An 18,371-nucleotide genomic window follows, 5' to 3' on the forward strand; every position below is an offset into this window, starting at 1 on the left:
TTATACTACGACAACAAGGTTGCCATTCATATAGATTCAAATCCTGTCTTCTATGAATGCACAAAGCACATAGAGATAAACTACCATATGGTACGTGAGAAACTCCAAAACGAGTTAATCACAAACAGAATTTCTTCTTGGCAAGTTGGGTATCATGAATATGGACCCCAACTCTAGGGGAAGTGTTGAGGAAGACTAACCCAAGAAGTGTTGAGGAAGACTAACCCAATATAGAAATTTGTCGAAACTTATCAAGCACATTGCAACTGTCAAGCTTGTAGTTTAGAAGAAAAGAAGAAAGAAGACACAGAAGTGGTGTCGTTTTATGCTAAAGACCCAAACTTACGAGAAATTATAAGGTCCTCATGGTGGATAAGTGATGTGATTTACCATTCCACTAAAAGATTCTCACCTATTTAAAATTGCTATGTTAGAAAATTTTTTTAAACAAAAATTAATTATTGACTCAACAATTTTAAATAAGTAGAAATCTTTTAGTAAAATGGTGAACAAGTGATGTGGTCCACCAGAGGACTGTATAATTTCTCCAAACGAAGACCCAATCTTTTTGGAATTTTCAATTTTAGGATCATTAAAAAATTTCAGTTTTCACTCAAATAATAAATTTTATATTTGAAGTTAGTAGGAATAGAATATACACACGCTCAAACTCAAAAAGCTCATAAAGAAAAATAAAGTAGAGAATGAAGAGCAAAAATACTCAAATTTTCTATTTTATTTATCCAAGCAATATTATTCGTAGCAATAAAGAAGAAAATAATTTAAAAGTACATAATAAGTTAATAACCCATGGTACAAGAATTTATTTATTTATTTTTATATATAAGTGCCTAAGAATCTAAATGTTGTGACAAGCCATTTCCAAGGGTACGGGTGGATCGGAAAAGGCTCCAGTTGAAATTTGGTTGAAAACAAACTTGTTAGCAGCTTCTGTATAGTGAATTTCATCCCAATTACTCTAAGGTGTTCACATGAACTAACAAATATTTGGCTTCCATTGACCGGTAATTTTCCTCCCCAACCGCCATAATTGTACGTGCCTCTGTAGCCACAACAAGCAACGAGGGGAATCTCAAATCTTGATATTTTCAATCAAACAATTAATAAACTTTGAAATTTTGTTTCATTAAATAAATATTTTAAACGAATGAATAAAAATGATAAATGTTAATAATCATTTAAATCTATAAGATCGATCATCATTATTAACAATTATCATCATTAATAACAGGGACAGAACTAGGTTTGGACCAAAGGGCGGTGGCACCCTTGGTGTTTTTTTTAAAAAAAAATGATTATAGTATATAGTTTAGTTTTTATAGAATATAGTTAAAATTTTATGTTAACTTCATAAAATTTATGCCTGATTCCTATGAAAAATCAAATTGGCCCGAAGAGACCTTATGAATTAGAAATAACTGGCCCAAATCTATAGACCCCTTAAAAAAACAAAGGTTAATTTAATACACAAACTTGAGTAATTAGCATAATATTGAAGGTGTAGGATCTGGATCTATGCAATTAAAACAAATTTCTGCATACAAAAGAAAATATATTGACCCAAAGATATTTTTAAGATATGCAATTTGCCTCCAAATATTCACATGTTCAATTATGAATGAATGAAGTCACTAATCCATTTCTTTTTTTACTTAAAAAGATAAGATAGCCTTCAATTATCACCTAAAAAATTAAGCATAAGATAACCTTTGTGTTGCAATCTCATCGTCACAAGTTGTTTAGTTGACCTAGAGTTATATATTTTATTCCAAATCACATCTCACATTATTTTTAATTCTCTTCCACATTATAATATGTAAAGCTGAATGGAGATGATAATTCTTCTGATCATGTCACTAAGATTTATTTATATAAAAGACCTGGTTGAAATTCCTCACAAGCTTCATTGTGCATCAGAGGACATATGTTGTCATTACCATAAAGGCAAGGGTCATCGTATTGAACAATGCATTAGTTCATTATTTTTATTCATTGTCTAAAACGGATAGTTAATAGCATATAGGGAGTGATTTTCTGATTTCTCCACAATGAACGATTATCCCAAACATAAAATCAATATAAACCATATTATATAAGCAATGTTCCTCACAGATAGACAAGATGGAAAGAGAAGCACAAAAATATTGTTTTCCCTAAGATATATGATGAATCCACTTTAATAAATTTGGAACTATTTTTTTCCCAAAGACATTATAATGATAGATTGGTGTTAAATATGCAAAATTCCTGAGGAATCTGTGGATCACCTTTTGCTTCCTTGCCCTACAGCTTCAAAATTGTGGAATATGGTTTTCAATTTATTTGGTATTCAGTGGGTTATGCCACATAGAGTTTTGGATATGTTATCTTCTTGGCAAGTTCATTTTGGGCATCACCAGTATAAAAGAATTTGGGAAGCAATTCCTCATTGCTTAATGTGGTGTTTATCGTAGGAACGCAATGCTAGAAGTTTTGAGGACTGTGAAAGGACCATTCCTGATCTGAAGTTGTTTTTTCAGAATTCCTTAATTCATTGGCTGCCATCTTTGGGTTCCTTTTCCTTCACTTCTCTTTTAGATTTTATTGATCATTGTAATTTACATATATGACTATGATGGTCTCTAGTATACTCCCTGTATACAGCATTTTTCCTTTTCAATAAAGTACATTATTTATCAATAAATTAATTAATTTGGAACTAAAAGAAGGCTTTTGAGAATTAATTGGCTAGCTTATGGTCATATAGATGGGTGCACAAGAAACGTACATTCATGCATCACGAACAAAGGACTAAAGTTTTTATTTCAGTAAATAAGAAGTCACATCAAAGTAGTTCATCAAAATGAGTTTGTTCCATGTGTATCTTGTATAGGTTAAGTGAGATTCAATCACTGAGAGAGAGAGAGAGAGAGAGAGAGAGAGACATGACTTACTCATTGTATATATTTGGGGATTTCACCTTTTCTTAGAAGGGAAAGAGAATACTCAGCAGTGTCAATAAGGTCTTCAATGTTATGCAGGGATGTCTCTTCAGAAGCCAACAGGAAGATAGCACGAACCTCTGCTTTCTTAGCCAATCTTGCTGCAAAAGTGAGTGGAAGCTTTGGGGAGTTGATGCTCCGCAATATCTGGCGATAAAGAGAGAGAACTCGTCCTCTATTCCTTGCCAAATCCTCTGCTGTTGCCCATATGAGACCTTTTGCCATTTCTCTGCACTGGAAAAATTTACTATGTACTTGTTTTCTAATAAATTGGTGGGGTTGAATTCATCCAATACAAAAAGAGTAAAATGTTATCATCATTAGATATATACGTTCCTTTAATTTAATGCAGATTATTAGCATCCCTCTTCTGACAGAAAGAACCTTCACATAGCAAAAATAGAAAATTTTAATTGTGTTCTGTTTTGGTTTTTAAGAGACACCCAAAATCACACTAAAGTCCTCATAGATATGGTGATGAAATTAATAACGCATAAGAGCAGAAGTACTGGCTAGACTACAAGTGTAGCATCAACATTCAAGATATGGAAATGTACCCTTACAAAGGTATCATTCAAACAAAAAAAATATGAACCAGGATTGCCTCAAAGCATACTTGACACACACACGGTTGAGAGCAAGACGCACCAACTACCCTCCCTCCCCCCGAAATAAAGTAGCTAGTATACGTGGCTGAATTCAGCATCATTGACAACCAAACCTTAGATCTATCCCAACCTCACCCCACTTTATTGTCAGTAGGCTCTGCCCAATTGATAGGTAAGGTTGTCTCCATCTAAAACAAGTGTATGAAACTGAATATTTGCGTGAAACACTTCTTTTTGAACAAATCTAAGTCAACTAGTGCCTGTCTACAAAATCAGTGCTTTGTTTCTGAACTCCATTATCATCAAGCCCATGCAATGCACTCTTGGTGAAGACATTATAATGTTTAAGGTCCACTTCTAGACAACCTCTCACTGCATCATAGCTGGAATTTTCTATCATTACCAACAGAATCATGCAGTTTACCTCATTTTATCTCCTATTACACATTTCTTCATCCAAGCAGAATTAAAATATTTGTATCATCTCTTTTTTTCTTTTTCTTTTTTTGGATAAGTAAATAAATTCATTAAAAATCAAAAAGAAAAAAGCACTGCCCAAGTACACAGGCTGTATACAATAGGGAACCAAAAAAAAAAAGAACAAGAAAAAAAAATCAGCTGCTAATGAAAGCTCAGGGAATAAAGAAAATCTAGAAACTATTTGTGCAAAATGTTGCAAGAAGTATAACTAACAAGGACAAATAAATTATCAGTTTTTTTCTTTTAAAGATGTGGAAGGGCCCTTGGGACCCACTCCTGGGGAGTAAACCACTGATACAAAATTATCAGTGATGAAGAAAGAACAAAATAATCACACATCTGTCCACATTAGAAAAAACACAATTACAAACTATATAATGTAGAGCCAACAATCACTAGAAAAAGAAAAAGAAAATACGTTTAACTATACATATCAATAAATAAGATAACCCATCACAATTGCTTTTTCATTGACTAAACAAGATTTTCAACTAATGGTAATATAATTTCTTATTTATGATAGTACAGGTGCATGTGGTGATTGCCGAACTATCTGTCAACCAACATCCACATGGTTAACAATACGAACCTGGAGTCAGTAACTCCCACAGTCTAACAGGAAACAACTATCAAATGGCCAAGAGGCTAATTTTCTACATGGCCACCTGCAGAAAATAGTGCACCAAAATGAGATAAAATTCTCAATTAAAACATTCGAAAGGACATAAACTTCACCTCAATATACACAGTTAATGCAAATTTGAGTTTTTTTGGGGTAAGTTTACACACAACCATGGGATACACTCTCTTATGCGGAAATAAGGTACCATTTGAGCTAGAACTCCTTGACATTTCTCTATTTTTTTCTCAATTAGATTGAACCAAAAAAATTGCACATCCCAAAAATCATGAACAAAGTATTCATAATTGCCGACTCTGATAATTTCTCAAGACATCATGAGTAAAATGAGCAATAAATTCCTCATAAAAAATCAAATCCAATTTGAACATAAGATTCTAAAAACATGTACACACTTAAAATGCCTCATTGAAGACATTCATATACAACATCAACATCAACAACAACAACAAAAAGCCTCATCAAAGACATTCATATACATGTTAAAATTTAGCTCATCCCACAAGCATTCTTTGTAAAATGTATAATTATTAAAATCTTCCACAATGTCATAACAAGATACTTACAAGTAGCTCTCTTATTTCCTTACAAAACAATGAGTTTGAAAATAACTACTGCTGTTTTAAGGAAATCCCAATTAAGCAAATTCTACTTACCAGTTGCCTCACAAGGCCAAACAAGTTCAACTCGAGTGCGCCAAGCAACGTCAACTTGAACCTAATGAACAACAGCACAACCCTATCAAAATGACACAAGACTAAAACTAGCTCTACTGATGGGAAATTAAATCAATAGAAAAATAGAAACACATCTATTCATAAGTATATGATATAAATGCTTACTTATGTGTGCTTAACCCTTCAAACCCATTAAGACAACCCCGAAAAAAATCCAAAGCAGTACTCAGACTCCACTTTTAGTCCATCAAAAACCTCTTTCTTAACTACATGATTACCCTAAATGATATAAAAACCCAATTTTTTTAAATATTAAGTTAAACTATCTTTAAGCTTCCAAAATAAGCTCCCATCAAACCCTTCTAACCGCAGCCCTAAAGACCACCCAAATAAAGTCTCAGAATGAGTTTTAGGAGTTCAAATACAGTTTCTGTGGCTAATTTTGATTTTACAAAATTGCTTTACCAATATTGCACTAAACACAAGACCTGTCTAGGCCTAAAACCCGATTCTTACGAACTCCAAAAAAATATAATTCTAAAATTACCAAACTTCTCACTAAGCATCATTTTATACTACACAAATAGGTCCCTAAATACTGTTTTTGAATTCCCAAGCTTTCATCTTGAACGCACCAATTTTTCGATATCTTAGAGATCCATTTTGAGAATTGTTGGCCAACTTTAAAATGAGTATAGAAACCTTGATTTTATATCACAATGAAAAACATTCGAAAGTTACTCATATCCCAACTAAAAAGCTGCTACGGTCTAAAACTATGGACTTTTTGGTTTCAACAATCTCATGGAAGGCTTAAAATCCTAATTTCCCAAACACATTAAAGTAACATAACTCCAAAAAAAAAAAAAATTCTCTAGTTTTTTTTTCTAGTTTTCTCAACACCAATCCAAGCAATCTAAACAGAAATTTGGTATTTTTATTTTGAGCCCACTAAACTTTTTAACTAATCCAAACACTTCATAATCAAACCATTCTCCTTTTCTATGATTAATTTGTTAGAAATATGGATCTTACCTTAAAATTTATTGGTTGCCGAAAGCCGTAGGATCTTTTTCTTCCCAATGTTGTGTTTTTCTTTTCTCCCCAATGTTGTGTTTTTCTTGTGTTTTTCTTTTCTCCCCACCTGCGAGTGAAGAGGAAAGGATTCATATGGGTTAGTGGATTTACGTTTAACTGAGCTATTGGGATGAATCTCATGGTAAGGAATGATTTTCAAAGTGGGCCTTGGTTTGATGAGGAGAACTGCGTGGTGGGCTTGATGGTCCAATTTTTCTAGAAGGCTTCGGATAGGGAGACGTTTGTATTGAGGTTATGGGCTGGGCTTTAGATGTGGAAAGGTCTATATGTGGTTTAGGCCCAGTTGGAGAGGGAATAGGTTTATAACTTAATTGGGGAGAAGGGTCGTGAGTCAAATCCTTTGGACTTACACGCGTGGTGGAGAGCATACCCAAGATTTCCTCAGTACTTTCTCCAGCCCACCCACTCTCTGAACTGTCCACCTACCAATGGACGTCTATCTTCAGCTTACAAGTCCTCCGAATCTGATAGTCCCAAAATGTTGAACATACGATTTGGGGCCAAAATGGCCCATTAGCATTAATTTTTGAAATATTTAGCAATAGAGCACTGTTTCGAAAATAATTAGGAAAATACCCCTTTTTCCGAAAACGCCGCTATAGGGCCCGAAAACGTCACTATAGGGATTAAAAAACGCCACTATAGGACCCCTTGAACCTGTTATGGGGACTTATAAAAAAATTTTGCAGGAAAACGCCGCTATAGGGCCCAAAAACGTCACTATAGGGCTTAAAAACGCCACTATAGGGCCCCTTGAACCTGTTATGGGACTTATAAAAAAAATTTTGCAGGAAAACGCCGCTATAGGGCCCAAAAACGTCACTATATGGCTTAAAAACGCCACTATAGGGCCCCTTAACCTGTTATGGGACTTATAAAAAAAATTTGCAAGAAAACGCCGCTATAGGGCCCGAAAAAGTGGTATTTCCCTAATTATTTCCGAAACAGTGCTCTGTTGCTAAATATTTCAAAAATTAATGCTAATGGGCCATTTTGGCCTACGATTTGGTCTTGATTACTTTACCACCCAACTTACACAATTTGTAGTTTAAAAAAAAAAGTAAACGATTTTTTATATTTTTTATTTTAGGTAGAAAAAAGTAAACGATTTGATTGGAAACTATAGGCTGAACACAAGCCAGGATGTTTGACCTGAAAGCTAAGTGAAATAACCATAACTATGGGTGATGGAAAAAGTTCCTTGCCAAATTAAATCAAAGATATTTGGGAATAAATTGTGAGCTTACTTGTGTGCATTCACTTCCAAACCCCAAAGATTTGGAAACTCTTCTATTTTTTTGATAAAGGCTAATAATTTGCATCTATAATAATTTAAGATTACTATATTTTCCAATCACAAAAAAACCTAAGAGTGTGATGAGTGTTATGCATTTGTGGGTGAAATTTTTTTTTCATCACACCCCTAGGTTTTTTTATTATTGAAAAATGTAGTAATTCCAAATTATAATAGATGCAAATTATTAACTTTTACCAAAAAATAGAAGAGTCTCTAAGCATGCACATGAGTGCGTGCTTAGAGGCTAGTTTAGGATTACTACATTTTAGAATATAAAAAAAAATAAAAAAATAAAAAAAAAAACCCTTAGGGGTGTGATAAGTATTATGCATTTATAGATTAAATAATTTTTTCATTACACTCAACCCCTTAGTTTTTTTGTGAATGGAAAATGTTGTAATCCAAAATAATAATGGATGCTAATGATTAACTTTTACCCAAAAAAATAGAAGAGTTTCTGAGCCAGTGTTGATTTCAGTTTAAATCCTCGCGTTGTTTTATTTATTTATTATTATTATTATTATTATTTTTACATCAAGGCAAATACATCAAACATCCACTGTACAAAATATATACTTTACATGGAACTTAAGTCCAAATAAGAAATATATAGAGCAATGAAGCTTGTTTAGCTAATTCCCTCTATTTCCCTATTTTTAGATAGGAAGGGACACAAAAATGCTTGATGGGTTATTCAGTACTTAACTACTTAGTGTGCATTTGGGTTAGGATCAAAAATGAAAATTATTTCACTATTCAGCCTATTTTTTGCTACTATTCATAAGCCCCACTGCACTTTTGGCACTATTCAAGGGCTCTACTTTACTATTTCAACTAACTTTTACCTTTATCTACAATACTTTCAGTAATAATTTTTCAGTTTCAACAAAATAAGCGGTATCCAAACACACCCTTATTCTTCCATATATTTTCAAAATGCCTTAGCACCACCTTGTCTAGCCATCTTGGTCTTATTTGTTCCCGAGTTGAATTGGCTACCTCTTTGCTAGTTGTCATCAATATAATACAATTCCTTCTCATGTCTAAAAGTAGGATAAAAAGAACCCTCAAAGATAACAGTATAGTAGTAGTCTTCCTCTGAATCTTGAAATATTGCAACCTCTACAATTTCTACACTGAAATGAAACACCAAAACATTTACCTATCTTAGACTTAGAAGCTTCAATTAGGAACAAAGTTTGCCAAAAAATAAAAAAAAAAAAAAAAAAAAAAAAAAAAAAAAAAAAAAAAAAAAAAAGACGTATCCTTTCTCTTTACAAATGCACCTAATGGTTCTTTCTTCCTAATTCATATCTAAACTTACATCAAAATAACCTCTGCCTCCACACAATAAGTCAATAACATACCAATGGAGAGGTCGCGCTTATAAGAAACTAAATGATTAATAAATTTTCTTAGTTTTTGATACTTGGTTGTGCACGTGTTTAGTGGTATATTGTTGAAATCTTTTACTTACAGAAAAATAGAAGAAACTATTATCCAATTTTGAACAATACAACAGTGTTAATTCTGCAGCTATAATAAGCCCATGACCTAATAGCACAATTAGTAAACTCATCTTTGAATTAAGTAAGATCCACACTCTCTTTAGCTAATATTAATAATGTATAAGTTCAAACATTGAGTTTTAAGATGATCCGTTCAATTCAAATTTTAAGGTGTAAATTCCATTTTAAAGAACAAACCACTCAAAAGATAAATATTCCAAAAAAAAGATGGGGGAGAAGTTTAAATTGATTTTTTTTTTTTTTTTTTGGGTATAATCAATGATCTTAGTTCTCTCCTATTAATCTCTATTTAAATTGTTCTATCATAGAGAAATTGCAAATCACAGTGAGATTATGTGAGTAAATAAATCTGTCACAATATAACGACAAAGAAAGAACCCAACCCATAAATATTGATGATTAATGTTTCTAAGCTTTAAAGTGAAGTCTAAAGGGAAACAATAATATCAAAATTGGTTTAATCCTATTAAATGAAATAAAAAAGACATATAATCATGTCACTTCAAACAACATACAATTGTGTGATTCAAATATCACAAACTGATAAAAGAAGGAAATATATTTATGAAGAATGCCTATTTTAGGCTTGAAATTTATAAAGAAAAATTATTACTTTTTGATGGGAAGGATTCTTCTCTACTTTGAAGTGTGAAAGAAAGGTTTGCATGACCATGTTAGTGCTTCTTCTCTCTAAAGTCGTTGGCTACTAAGTCATTGATGGAGAAGATGAAGACGCCAAGGCTCAATCTTTTGGTATGAAAATCCTGATAGGATCTATTGATTCTTGTTGAAAAAGCATGTGTTCTAAAAATTTTAAGTAAAAAATAGAGATAAAAATGAATAAACATGAACAATGGGAGATGTTGATAAGGATTCATCATCAGCATCTGCTTTGTGTTTTTGGAAATCGTTTGAGGGAGGAGAAGTTTGTGTTGTTTTTATAGCAAGGAGAAGTGTTGGTGCTTGTTAGTTGTGTAAATTATTTGAACGTGAGTTAGTAAAAGGCGAGCATTAAGAAAACTGTTAAAAACTGTTTAGTTTTAAGCTTATCACTTTGTTTTAAATTTGATTCTTTTTGTTTGAGATTAAAAAAAACAAAACAAAAACAAAAATAAACATGTGCTTGATTTTTTTTTTTTTTTTTTTTTTTGGGAGGAAGAAAAAAAATGCTTGATTTTGATAGGAGAGTTTGCTTCTTTTCTTTAAAGTAACCAACTAACCATACATAATTCCATTAAAAAAAAAACCAAAGATAAAGAGAAGGAGAGGTATATGTTAATAATTTGCTAAGTTTAAAGACATGGCTGGGAAGTTAGAGTAATCTTCCATTTATATTAAAAAAAAATTAAATTAAATTAAAACAAACACACGTTTGTTTGTGAATATATCTGCCATGATAATTTAAAAAAAAAAAAACACACACACACACACACACACACACATCTCCAAATCAATTACCTTTATAAAAAAAGAGTAAATGTTACCACAATTCTTATCTCAATCCAATTATCACAACAATTATCTTTTGAACAATAAAAAAACACTTTTAAAAATTCATCCACTCTTTTACCCATGTACAAGTTTAAACTCCCCTCATATTAAAAGAAAAAGGGAAAAAGAAAATTTAACTCCCCATTATCATCAAACAAATAGAGTCTAGCAGTTACAATTTTATTTGACTCTGTCCATCCTTATCCTCACATCCCATCTGCAAATTCAAATTTAAAAAAATAAATAAATAAACAAACAATCTTTGCTACGTTAAGAGCCTGAGAGGTCTAGTATCAAACCAAAAAAAATAAAAATAAAAAAATTGGCAGAGAAACGTGCAAAGAAGGCCATCGCTCAAAATAAAAAATGAAAGGTGGGTACTCTAATTTGTCCTTATGTATTCTGTTATTGATATTTTAGTTTTATGTGTTGTGATTTTCATAGGTAGTGATATATTTATTTGTTTCAATTTGGTGGTGTGTAGGCAGAAGTTTATCGGCAAGGATTTCATACAATTGTTGGTCTATCTCATTTATATGCTAGGCATCCCTCTCTCCCTCTCATGTTCTTTTTAAATTTTTAGTTTTTTTGTTTACTGCCTTTTTGTTTTGTTTCTTTCTTTTTGATTTTACAATTTCTTATATAATTCTATCAGTAACTTGTGGCATGTTGATTTTGTCTATTGGTTTTGTGTATTTTGTAGAAGATTTGCACAGACAAGGTCTTCTAATATTGGAGTAATGTTTTTGCATTCAAATAAGTGAGAATCACAATTCAGGTGGATTGGTAGACTCTAAGTCAAATGATCAATTCTGTCCAAGTAAGGAATGAAATGGTCTATTTCTTCCCAAATTTGAAACCATTGTCTAAAGCCTATGAGAAAGCTTCTATTTATTTATTCCAACTAAAGCTAATATTTAATGCAGAACAGAGACAACAACAACAGGGGGGAAGATGATTTAAAATTTGAGATTCATCATGGGGGAAGGTTCAGAAATCTTAATGGGTTAATTCATGTTCAAGAATCTTAATGAGGCAAGGCTAGCTATGTGCTCTAAGTTATTTTTATTTTTTAGGGGGGATTAATATTTTGATGCTTATGTATATTGTTTTGTGTGTTATAATGTAGGATGCATTGTCTACCAATGGTCAGAAGACACCTACAAGGCTACAACAAGTGTTGGAGGTGGATTGCTGCTATTACAAGTGCTATTTTTGTAACTGAAACTACTACAAGGGTTGGAGAAGCAAAGGTTGCTGCTACAAGTGTTGGAGATTCAAGTTCAAAGTATGCAAGCCAAGAAAAATAAAAAACCTTGGACGATTTGAGAACATATAACTAGGCATTAACAATAATCTGTTTTATGTAATCCACATACATTTGGTGGTGATAATTTTGGAGTTTTAGGTGATATAGATTATGTACCCGCAAATAATTCTGTAATTTTTTTTTTTGTCATTAATATAATTCTACAGCTTTAGGTGATAATTCTCACCTATTTATCATGAATAAAGCTGCATTTTTACAGATTGTATATTCAAGGTAATATAAACGACTATGATAGCATGGGAAACTCTTATGATACCTATTCTGTCAAACTTGAAAATATGTCATTGTAAAATGAAATATTTATTTAGTCAAATCTTAAGTAAGAAGGAATAAGGGGAAATGGAAGTGCCTAATTTTAAGGGATATGGATAAGTAACTAAAATTCATGAGTGTTTACATTAGTACTTTTACATATCTAACCTTATTATTTAATCTTTTTAAACATATGAATTTGAAGGTATTTTGATACGGAAAATGATGAAACCCAAATAAGGAATCAAGTAATTAGTAATATAGACTAGCCTCTGAGTTTTTTTATTTTTTGGGTAAGGGTTAATTTAGAGCAATTATTATAATTTGAGATTACTACATTTTTCGATCACAAAAAAAAAACCTAGGAGTGTGATGAAAAATTATTTCACCACACATAATACTCATGACTCACCACACCCTTAGGTTTTTTTTGTGATTAGAAAATGTAGTAATCTCAAATTATAATAAATACTCTAAATTAACCCTTACCTAAAAAATAGAAGAGCCTTTGAGCATGCGCGTAAAGGCTAGTTATATATTAAAAAGATTCAGAAAGTTAGTTATGACTTCAAAAAAAAAAATGTCAAAAATACCCATAATCTAATTAGATCATCTTTATTCTTAAAAAATAAAAAATAGGGTTAAAATTATAATTTAACAAAATTTTTTTAAAAAAAAAAAAAAAAAAAACTACCAAGAATTTTTTTTTCCTAAAAATTAGTACACTCTCTATTTAAATATATCTCACACACATTTAATATTTTTTGCCCTAAAAATTAGCACTCACTAAACCTAGTAGTTTACTCTATTTTAAATTTAAAATTTTAGTTTCTACATATTCCTTCCCATGTAACCTCACTAATAGTGGATAAATTCAAATTGAAAAATTACATTAAAGTAAAAAAAAAAAAAAAAAAAAAAAAAAAAAAAGAGCCTAATTGTACGTATGGAGCACGTGTGATGAGGCCAATACTTTTTTAATAATTTTCTTAATTTAAGGATATGGGTGGGAAGTTATAGTAATAGATTTTTAATTTCCTTTAAATTCAAAATAAATAAGATGATATTTGAAAAAAAAAAAAAAAAAACAAACAAACAAACGTGACATCATGGAGTAAGGAAAGAAAATTCTATTAAAAAAAATTGAAAATCTTTAACCAAGAGAGTTGTCCTATTTATCACAAAAAAATTGGTCCTATTTTATTGGCAATGTTTTAGTAGGAGTTAAAAGACGTAGTTTTATCAAATTATCCTTTAATTTTGTCTCTACTTAAACCCAAGGAAATAGGGGGTATTTTGGAACAAAAAAAAATAAAAAAATCTAATTCAATTAGAGAAAACTTCTTAAATAGTAGTATAGATAATAGAGACAGAACTAAGTTTGGACCAAAGGGCGGTGGCACCTTGGTTTTTTTTTTTTTTTTTTTTTTAAATACATATTGTTAAAAAATAATTATAGTATATAGTTTAGTTTTATAGAATATAGTTAAAATTTTATGTCAACTTCTTAAAATTTATACCTGATTCCCAATGAAAAATCAAATTGGCCCAAAGAGACCTCATGAATTAGAAATAACTGGCCCAAATCTATTGACCTCTTAAAGAACAAAGGTTAATTTAATACACAAACTTGAGTAATTAGCATAATATTAAAGGGGTCGGATGTGGATCTATGCAATTACTTCACCCTTGTGAGATGTAAATTAAAGTTAATTGGTAATTTTTTTAACCTTTTTAAATATTACAATCTAAGCATGATTTACCTCAAGGTTCTAAATGTTATCACAAATCAACTAAGCATCTCTCTCTCTACAAAGAATTTTTTTTTTTTTTTTTTTTGAGGAACTCTACAAAGAAAATTTGATTGATCTAATTAATGATGATGTTAATTAGAAAAAGCTTTAAACTTTAGAAATGGAAAATTTATTAGCTCTTTCATTTTATTTTCTTTTTAATTCCCAAGAAATTTCACTCATTTTAGTTATAAGAATTAAATAATAATAATAAAGGCTAACTATGTCTATATATAACTTAGGTGATGATATAACTATATATAAGATAAAGGGAAACAAATGGTATGAAAAACAACAATCATTTTTTGTGAATAAATTATAGTGTTGATTATTTTTTATAGAGTCAAATTGAAAACATTATTTTTATGCCAAAATGTTTGGTTTTAGTTTTTACATTTTCTCAAAGTTATATTTTTCTCTCATTGTCATAATCATCATTTTTTTTTTTGGGGGGGGATTGTGAGAGACTGCGCCCCCAGCCCGTTTTTATAGGAATGTTGGGCCACGTGAATGGGTGGAGTCATGTTATTGCCTCTCAAAATGGAGGTTCGACTAGTTATATTTTTCCCTTTAGATTAAGGGTTTTACAATGGAGTCGCAACTTATTTAATTATTGGAAAAATAAGAAACCCATGAATGAAAATTCCTCATTTTATTAATTTGAAATTGAATTTACATTGATCATAGGAAAATTACATGGCTTTGGTCCTAGATACAATCTAAGATAAAGTACATCGCTTTGTTTCCTAGTTACAATCTAAAAATCAAAAATTACATGGATAAGTATTTGATCTACTAACTCTTGATCTAAGCTCGGAGGCTATGTTACAAGATGGGAAGGTGTTAGGCACCCACCTTGCCCAGTGAAACCGGTCTTCTAGACTATGGTGGCCAACATTCATATCACATCATCTAATATGTCAATCAATTTGTATGTGTGTGCATGTGATAAACCCTAATTCAATTTATTAAGCATGACATTTGGATTGAAAAATAAACTCTAGTGAATGTGTGTGGATAATGATAACCTAGATTCAAGGATTTGAAAGAATTACTAAACAAACATGTTTTTCATATTTTTGATGTGGATTTAAGATTAAATCTAGTGATATGCATGAACATGTGATGAACAACTAAGAACATGTGAAGAACACATAAAAACAATTAAGAACATTCAAACATATTCAAGAGAATTATCATGCTTTAATCTTAAATTCTTATCATGGCAATATAAGCAAACAGTTAGGGAAGGGGATTATACCTTCATGCAAGATCCATATGATGGAGGAGAGAATTCTTGATGGAGGTCCTAAGGGTGGAGGAAAAGAAGAGTTAGGAGAGGGAGAGGGAGAGTGAGTCTCACTCAATACCTTGAGTCTCAGGAAGACCAAGATATGACAAGACTACTCAACTTCACTAGAACTCAAGAAAAGAGAGGAGAAGGGGATTTTTTGTGTGTCTTTTGGAATGAAGGAGAGGGGGGTTTATATAGTAGTGGTGGAGGAAATATGAATGGAAGGCCATTTAATGAGAGTTGACAAGGAATCATGAACCTAGACCTCATTTTAGCTTTTAGGAAAATCTGGTGCATTAAATGGAAAGATTGGTGGGAGTGAGGAGCAAGCCAAAATTCGGTTTTCCCGTAGCTGCTATCACAGTCTATAGAGCCAACTTTGAAAAATCATATCTGCCTCAATTCTGATCGGAATTGTCTCATTCTTGTACTCAAATTGAAGCCCCGGATGTCTAGTTTCTGGAAAAAATAACCTCATTCACAGATTCAAAATATTCTGAGAGATATCAATGAAATGGTAAGCAGAGGTCATTTGTTAGAAAATGGTTTCAGCACAATTAACATTAATAGGTCCCCAAATTAACTCCCAATTAACTTCCAATTAACATTAAATGGCTCCAATCACTCCCATTTCAGACTTAATTGGCTCTAAATTTACTCTAATTAAAAGATAATTGCACAAATTACTCATTGAATAATTAATGTTTAACTATCTAGTTAATTAGGTGTATGCAACTCTACCATAAAATGTAGTCCTTACCAATCAAATTATGACACATCATTGATCTCAAATTGATTATATTTATAACCAATTGAAATCAATTGTTCATAATCACATATAGTCAAACTCAATTTGTAATAATGCATCTCAGCCATTAAAACTTAATTTGATGATAACTTTCAATCTAATGGTCCGATTAGGACTCATGACCAGTCGATTTGATCATTACAACATCAAGATCATTTTGGTGAAATGAGATTAAGAATCTAATGACTAGAATCAAGATGCATATTTCCAATGTGAAATTACCCTTTTACCCTTCATGTGAGGTTAAATACGGATTGCAAAATAGGGTGTCAACAGGGATAAATCAATCATATATGATTTTTGGTATTAAAAAAATGAGTTATATATTTAGAAAATTTTTAACTATATTTTGTTAACTTTAAATTGATGTTAATTTAATTTTTTCATGTATTAATTAAATGTTGAATCTTTTTATAAATTCTAAGTAATTCTTAAATGATGAATTTTTTTTTTCATACTTTGACTTTTAAAGGTGAAATTTTGGTTCTGTCTCAGGGTTTTTTTTTTTTTTTTGACAATTCGATAGCCGAGAGAGGGAGGATTTAATTTCTAGACATCGCCATTGGAAACATTAGGATGACCCCATTCCTAATTATTAAAAAAAAATTGTTATATAATTTTCAATGTAAAATAAAAATATATATATCAAAAGGCTTACCATATTCCTTGGGTTTACTAAATAGAGAGTGTAAGGACCAGATTTGAATTCCTAGCCCAAAGTATGAATGGACTTAGGCCCAAAACAATGAATTTGTAGAGAAAGAGTTAGAAAATTGGGTTTTAGTTAATCAAACAACAAGTAAAGTAGGTTGGTGACAAAAGAGTGAAAATAGACAAGTTTAAACTGAAGAGAAAATGTCCTCGGCAAAGTCCAAGGAGACTAGTTCTTATATAATGCTCTTAAATGTGGTTACAAGTCTGGTTCTAGATTGATACAATATTTCTTTTCTGATTTTCGATCCCCGTCTTTCATTTCTTCCTCTTTCTCTTATACTCCTTCTTCCCTTCATCCTTTTCGCTCCACGTGCATGACAGATAGTTGATGTTAATACTTGTCCCATCAAAACCTTCCGTAAGTCTTCATGTAGTAGCTGTAAAGCTGAAATCCACTATTCAGATATCACCTCCACATTAATGCGGCCAAGAAATTAGCTGCAGTGCATTTAATGCAGAGGTAGCAGCTTTCTCCTTACTTGTCTGATGCCTCTGCATTGCTTATCCACACCAACAAAACTTCCTGGAACATTACCTTGGTCGACAGACTACCTCTTTGGACCTCTGCCTTTGCAAGCCGAGGAGATGTTTATTCTCGACCCATCTTGTTGAGCAATTATGACCAAAACTAACTTCTTTATTTACTAACACAGTCTTTTCTGACAAAGATTCCTTCTCCTCAGACAAAACGTTGTCCTCGGCTTGGGCCACAAGCCCAATATACAAATAGGTAATGAACTCCTGGGCCCAATATCCCTACAATAACCCCTCGGGATTCTTCTTTCTGACTCCTTGGCAAGAAAGGAGGACTTCGACTTCACCCTAGCCAGTTTGTGCTCCTCATGCCTCACCTTTACTTGTGTAGGCGCCTTTTTACCTACCCAAGACATGCTCCTGATGCTTCGGCATACGAGACTCACTTTTCATTAAATTTTTACTACTCTCTATCCCCTACGTTCTACAACTTGATGCGAATCCAATGATTAAGGATTTCGCTAGGACCTGAGCGGGAATTCTCCCGCCTCTAACCCTGTATTCAATATAAATACTCTTCAAATCAACCATTCATCTTGTCTTAGCATTCATTTCGTTCTAGCGCATATACATTGAACCTGTCAATTCTTCTATCTCATTTATGCCTTCTTAAATACAAAAAGCCAGACTGAGGATACTTCCTTTCTTTCTGTAAGTCTTCCTAAACCTTTACCTTTTGTTTTTCCATATATTTTTCTTTTCTCTGTATTTTTCTCCTCCTCGGATCCACTCTCTCTTTTCTCAATCTTTTTAGTTCTCTCAACCCTTCTTAGAAATGGGTAGATTCAAGAGCTTAGTAGAATCTAAGGAGGGAATGGCAAACT

At 31.9% G+C, this 18,371-nt stretch overlaps 1 protein-coding gene across 4 annotated transcripts; it reads right to left on the reverse strand.

Annotated features, from left to right (window-relative positions):
• Nucleotides 1–746: 746 nt before the first annotated feature.
• LOC115988397 lies at nt 747–6,590 on the reverse strand. 4 transcript variants are annotated; one of them, XR_004091470.1, is made up of 5 exons: nt 6,443–6,590; nt 5,387–5,447; nt 4,680–4,755; nt 2,955–3,231; nt 747–1,063 (listed from the first exon to the last, which is right to left on the reverse strand). XR_004091470.1 is itself a non-coding variant. In XM_031111941.1 (3 exons), exons 1-3 carry the CDS (start codon nt 6,575–6,577, stop codon nt 2,987–2,989), a joined length of 441 nt encoding a protein of 146 aa, XP_030967801.1. In that variant the 5' UTR covers nt 6,578–6,590; the 3' UTR covers nt 2,745–2,986. The 4 variants fall into 4 exon arrangements, 1 of the variants encoding a protein (XP_030967801.1); XR_004091468.1 differs by having other exon boundaries at nt 2,955–3,236; XR_004091467.1 differs by lacking the exon at nt 4,680–4,755 and having other exon boundaries at nt 2,955–3,236.
• Between the last annotated feature and the right edge of the window lie 11,781 nt (nt 6,591–18,371).

The sequence above is a fragment of the Quercus lobata genome, chromosome 5 (genome assembly GCF_001633185.2).
Source record: "Quercus lobata isolate SW786 chromosome 5, ValleyOak3.0 Primary Assembly, whole genome shotgun sequence".
In the NCBI taxonomy this organism is placed as follows: Eukaryota; Viridiplantae; Streptophyta; class Magnoliopsida; order Fagales; family Fagaceae; genus Quercus; species Quercus lobata.

What these genes read in the sequence shown, in the direction of transcription:
- LOC115988397 (XM_031111941.1), bottom strand. Translation starts at nt 6,577, where the DNA reads ATGAATCCTTTCCTCTTCACTCGCAGGTGGGGAGAAAAGAAAAACACA. An exon ending in GGCAACCAATAAATTTTAAG is followed by an intron (nt 5,448 to 6,442) that starts GTAAGATCCATA and finishes GTTGTTCATTAG; the next exon opens with GTTCAAGTTGACGTTGCTTG. An exon ending in TTGGCCTTGTGAGGCAACTG is followed by an intron (nt 3,232 to 5,386) that starts GTAAGTAGAATT and finishes TTTCCAGTGCAG; the next exon opens with AGAAATGGCAAAAGGTCTCA.